At 48.3% G+C, this 5,884-nt stretch overlaps 1 protein-coding gene across 1 annotated transcript in view; it reads right to left on the bottom strand.

Annotated features, from left to right (window-relative positions):
- The window catches only part of TXNDC16 (thioredoxin domain containing 16), a 38,269-nt gene that overhangs the window by 6,697 nt on the left and 25,688 nt on the right, over positions 1–5,884 (bottom strand). Inside the window, exons 15-16 of the mRNA XM_009322925.1 lie at positions 4,793–4,877; positions 231–369 (exon numbers count right to left, since the gene is read on the bottom strand). Coding sequence (XP_009321200.1) covers positions 231–369; positions 4,793–4,877 — 224 coding nt within the window. The remainder of the gene's footprint in view (positions 1–230; positions 370–4,792; positions 4,878–5,884) is intronic.

Genomic DNA, 5,884 nt, shown 5'->3' with positions numbered 1-5,884 from the left:
AAGCCAGGCGATTGACTCCCAGGGTCCCCTCCCACGAGACCACACAGCAAACAGCAGACTTCGGTCCAGACTGTCTGATCCAAGCCATAAAATTTAAAAACAAACATAACAGCATGATAGAAATAATGAGCAAACGTATTTATTTTGCACAGCTCCACGCTATAATCAGGGCTCCTGCAAACGACCGCGATGGAAAAAGGACACTTTGGTTTTGTTTTTTTTTTACTTACAAAGATGTCCAGCGATTCATATCTGATCATCCGCACCATGTCCTGCGCGCTCTGCTTGGACAAAGCGATGCCTTCCACGCTCCGACCTCCGCTCCTGGCAAGGAGGAGGGCTGGGGGAGACACCGCGTATTTACGGGATCTGAAAAAGAGGGGTGGTAACGAGAACTGGCCGGGAGATTTGGCACGCACCAAATCCGCTGCACGCGGAGCTGGCAGCCCCATGGTGAAAAGCGGGGACAGGGGTGTAGGGGAGGGAAAGGCTGCTGTTAGAGGCCCAGGCACCTGCAGGAGGAAGGGGTCACGTTCCCCACCACCCCCTCTCCAGCCCCTGCACAGTCCTGATTAGACGGGGAAGAGATGGGGCTGACGTGTTCCCTCGTCCCCTCCTGAAACAAGCACTTACCCAGCTCGCACCAGACGCTAAATACACACACGCACACAAACGGCACTTTCTTCTGCAAAAAGACATCAGCAGCTAAATAACAGGGAAAATCCAAACCACCACCATCTGAACTGTTTGCTGGCACTTCTCTTTCATTTTCACACCTAAGGTTAGGTGGTGCAAATACCCACCCAGCACTTTACTCTGCCTCCCGAGCCACAGCAAACAGGGGGTCTGAGACTCCATCCGAGGGACACCAACCTACACAAAATAAGCTCCAGGAGATCTGATTTTTGGCTTGGTGAACACGGGCAATTTTGCTGAAGTCCAGCCCCGCATTAGAGCAACACACACAGCCTGCAGTGTATGCCCTCGGTGGAGAAGCAGCTCATCCTTTGTTCCCCAATGTTCTGCTGGTAAGAGGGTTCAAGGGTATTTAAAGAAAAGCTGAGAAGGTGAAAAGAGCAAAAATAGGAGAAGTCTGAGCAATGAAAGGGCAGGGGGTACACCAAGACGGGAGAGCAATTTTCTGGAAGTTTGAGGAACTTCAGTCCTGAAGGCTCCAGATGTCAGTGCCCAGAGGAAGGGCGCGATGGAGGAAGTCAGCTGCCTCAACGGTTTTTTTGGGGGTGTCTGTAGTTTATTTTTCAAAGGCTGCTGGCAATTTTTCAAAGGCTGTGACACCAGAATTGCTGGGGAAGTGAGCGAGGAGTAAGGACATTTTGGGTTGTGGAGGTGGGGAGGTGGAAAGCCTTTGATTCCCGTTCAAAAGTAATCTGTGCCATCTTTTTTTTTTTTCCCCCCCATATGAGAAAGATGCAACACAGACTCAGCCTACTGCAGAACAAACTACTTATTTTTAATGAAAGGCAGCTCATAGAAAAGTCATGTAACAACCTATCGCACTTCCCTCCATGGTTTGCTCAGGCAAGTTCAGTTTGGACACTTATTTTAGCAGTTCTGAATGGGACGGAGCTTTGTTCAAATCTGCTTTAAAAATCTCAGTGTTTGGTGTTTTAGGTTATCAATGACAAAGCGAGTGGAGGGAACTGCAGATAAGACATTTCCATGATGTTCAGCTCATACGTAGGCCTTTCACTTCCTCCATCACAGCACTTAATCTGTCTGGAAGTAATACACCCACTGCAAATTTCTAAGGGGCACCCCAGATCCGCACTGATGTCTCGATAAAGAGCAGCAGTAATGAATGTCCGTGGACTTCCTGAAGCCTTCAAATGTTGTGAATCCATTGCTAAACTGTCCTTGGATTTATCCGAGCCATTTCAGCTTTTTTAAATTTATCTTCGTAAATCCAGCCCTGTAAGCTTTCCCCTTTCCGTCTGGACTCCCAAGCTCTGCTACTCAAAGAAGTTGAGTCTCACACCTCTGGCCGTGGCTGGGAACCCTGTGAGCTATTAGGAAGATCCTTAACTTTCCTCTCTATTGTTTTTCAAATTAACCTGTATTTGCCATCGGTTAAGAACGGTAAAACCCTAGAAAATTTTTAAATTCTGGGATTTTGAACTTCTCAGACTTCCACAGGTTTTAAAGAGACTCTCTGCCTTGATCATGTCTCAGAGGACTCTTGCTCCCTATGTCTAAATACATCAACTTGTTCAGCAGCCTTTGAGAAGGAAGTTTCTTGTATACTGCCAGAAAACCAACAAATCCCCCATCTAATAGCTAGAGCCTAACTGAAATCACTTCTCGTCTTACTGCTACCAAGTGGTTGTATTGCTGCTGACGACAGCTCTCTATTTATATAGCAGGGGCATTCGATGGGTAATATGAGACTTGCATTTAAATCAAAAACATCTGCAAACAAATACTTGGCAGGAACCTGAGACACCGAAGTATTTGAGAAATAAATAATAACTTCATTCAAAGCATTTCTTCCCTGACGCTTTTTTCCTTTTCATTAGTTACCAACCGAGCAGGTGCTTGCTGAGCAAAGAGTTTTGCTAACAACATTCATTGTGTATTCTGTACACCTTTTTCTCTGGGAAGAGGGGACTCAGTTTTCCGTGACCTGGGAGCCACAAACATTTCCTCCTTGAGCGTTTAGCAGAAGAATAGCTTTTCTTTTCTTAAGAAGGGAAGTAAGCCTGGCTCTTGCATAAGGAATTCCTGTAAGTGTTTACTTTTCTACTTACAGTTGAGAAGATCTACAGATCTACCTACAGTAGCTTCACCCACAAATCACAGCCCAAATCCAAACTTGGCAGAATGAGTATCTTTATAAACTGTATGAACTATTCCAACTAAACGGGAGCACGCTGCAGACCGCGGCTGGAGCGGGAGGATGGAGGTGTATTCTTGCACGTGTCATTGCTGAGAGAACACAGGCTTTTTCTACCGGTACCTTGTTTTGTAAGAGCACCCTGCCCTCCTTTGCTTTCTTTCCTTCTACCAGCTGGGCTGAGGTCCTCAGGGGAGAAAAGTCTTTCAGCTTGGGGGGGGGGGGGTGTCAGGTTTTTCACCCTGATGCTGCTGGCTGTGACTTCTGCCGTGACACTGCCATCACCCAGTGGTCTCCCACCCCAGCACTGAACAAGCCTAGCACCGCCTCGCCTCTAAGACCCGACCATGGCTGGTGCTTTGGGCACAGTTTGGTTAATAGAGATGTACTACCGAGATATTTGCATTTTTATTCTCCGTGCACACCACAAAAATGCCCACGTCTCATCAGACACGTTAGAGATGCATCGCATCTGTAAGAAACTAATGACAATAATTCACTGTTGCATTACTGGCTGTTAAACCCACACCTCGAAAACAGGCCAAGGACCTTCTGGGATTTTTAACTCTGCCTTGATAGCTAATTCCTGATGGAAATGAGATGCCAGGACAAGCTGAAGATTCCCCCTGAATCTAGCTGCATTTATAGGCACTGAAGCGTCTCTCGCAGTCTAATCCAAAGCACTTTGCCCCTTGCTGGAACGAGTCTTAATGACACAGTTAAGCCCATGGACTGATACATGCTCAGATCCCATTAGCTCCAATCTGGCTTAAAGTTAGGGCCGCAACTGGGGATCTTATTCAATCAGGAACTGACCAAGAAAGCCTGGACTTCGCCTTTACCATATTTGCAGGAGGAAGGCTGCCAGATTTTGCCAGCAATTTTCCTCCAGAACGAGGGTGCACCCACCCCAAAGCTCTGTCTGGAAATGGTGGTAATGTCTTGCTCTGGCCAAGGGGGGGGAAGCGGGTGGGCACATCTTTCAAGAAAAAAAAGAGCCACGGTAAGATGAACTGGTGAAAAGATAGATGTAGGTTCTTCCACTCCCTTGGCAGCTGCAAACATCTCACAGCCAGATGCGAGTGCCCACCGGGAAGCTGGATGAGACCGAAGGGGTTTAGCACCTTCCGCAGTGCTGCAGAAAGGCCGTCTGCTCCACGCCAAAGCAGCTCCATGGAGAGACAGCATTTATTTCAGGGCTTTCAAACCATCCTCCCGCACCCAGACACAATGCCCACCCCACTGCTAGCCAAGAAAGCCGGCAAGTAGCCACAAGCAGCCTCTCCTTTGGCTGCTCTTGGCAACTGGGGGCAACCATCAGAGCAAGACTCACATTTACACCCCTGGCTTTGCAGCAATCCTCTTAGGCTCCCCTTCCCCATCCCCACCTCAGCAGGCACTTTCCCAGCATCAGGGCAGGGAAGAGGAGATGAGAAGGTGAAGGGACTGCAGAAAGAGGAAGACCAGTAACAACTTGTCACTTCTTCCTGATGGAAAGAGAAGGGCAGAACCGTTTTTCCTGCCTCACACACTGATCCTAGCTAGAGGGTATCATTTTTCCAGCCTGATTTTGTCCCCATATAACTTTGGTCCTCTTTGTATGAGGAACCCAACAGATGCATGGGGGGCTGGCACGGCTGGAGGACTGAAGATACCTAGAATGAACTCGAACAGCAGGAAGGGAGATGGCTGTTCATTACACCAGGGCTAAACGAGCTGACCATGGACAGGTTGTAAACCAGTGGCAGAGCCAGGGCATCTCTCTCTCTCTCTCTCTCTGGCTGAGTCCTGACCAATCTCCCTACAGGACTAAGTCACTCGTAGCTGTTTGGGGCTGCTGCTAAACACTCAGCATGGCCAGTGACACTTGCTGTAGGCATTGGCTTTCACCAAATGCAGATCAGTTTGAATTCTCACCAAAGAACAAGAGAAACAACTTACAAAGCCAAGGCATCATCTCCAAAATACATCCCCATCGTTACATGGCCACTTAAGATGTTTCCTGCCTCTTCGAAAGCTTCCCTGGCTGTAAAAAAGACAAAGATACAAAAATAAACAATAGAAAGAGAAGTGTCAGCTTCCTCCTGGAAACCAAATCGCTGTCTGCATACCTAACACCCTCCCACAGCAAACTGCCAGTTGGGAACAAAACTACCATTAGAGGCTCATGAGAAATGGATGCGCCCCATGGCCGCAGGCTATGGGAGGATGAGTTGGCAGCGGCCAAAAGGATCAGAACGAAAGTTCCCATTACGAGAACTGTATTTGCTCTTTAGCCACCAGCACTGAGTTTCCAGGATCTACACGACAGAGGAGCTGATGGAAAATGAAATGTCTGTAAGGACTTAATGTCCATAAGTGTTAGAAACAGGAGACCAACTATGTCTAAATAGAAATCTTCCAAATCCCAGTGACCTTGGGGAAATGACTGATGATGACTTGACTGAAGTAGTGCTAAGTGCCCAGCAGATAAACCAACCTCTCCCCCAAGGGTCTTCTGGTTTTACCCAGCTCCTCAGAGCAGGCAGGGTCTGTTACAGGCATCCAGCTAGGACAGGGAGGATCAAAAAACTAAATGCCTTGCAGAAACAGCATGCTCCATTGCTTTGTGCAGCTGCAAAGAGAGGGCAGCACCTCTGCCGTCGCAGCTCAGCATAAACCCACGTGCAGCGGCTGCTGGGGTCCACCACCCGCCTTATGGAGACGGCAAGGTCAGGTAGAGGATGGGGAGGAAAGGACTGGGTTGGGGCTCTCTTGATCCATCGCAGCTGAATCTGTCCGTGCTGAGAGACTGAGAGCAGAGCCCTGCAACGAAGCTGACTCCACAGCTGGTTTATGCCCTTATAAAACATCCTGAGTTTTAGGCAGCTGGATCCATGGGAGAGGCAAGCTTTGTGAGAACATGCAAGCCACAGTGTGTGAGCTTGTAAAATACAGTTACAGATCAGAGATCAAAACCGCTGCTGCCAAAGGTAGGGTGAAAATGGGGCGGATTTCAACACCACCACCCCTCCCCCTTTACATTGAGCAATC

The sequence above is a fragment of the Pygoscelis adeliae genome, unplaced genomic scaffold, assembly GCF_000699105.1.
Source record: "Pygoscelis adeliae isolate BGI_AS28 unplaced genomic scaffold, ASM69910v1 Scaffold314, whole genome shotgun sequence".
Classification (NCBI taxonomy): domain Eukaryota; kingdom Metazoa; phylum Chordata; class Aves; order Sphenisciformes; family Spheniscidae; genus Pygoscelis; species Pygoscelis adeliae.
Note: the sequence above shows the minus strand (reverse complement) of the source record. Positions and strands in the feature narration are given on the sequence as shown.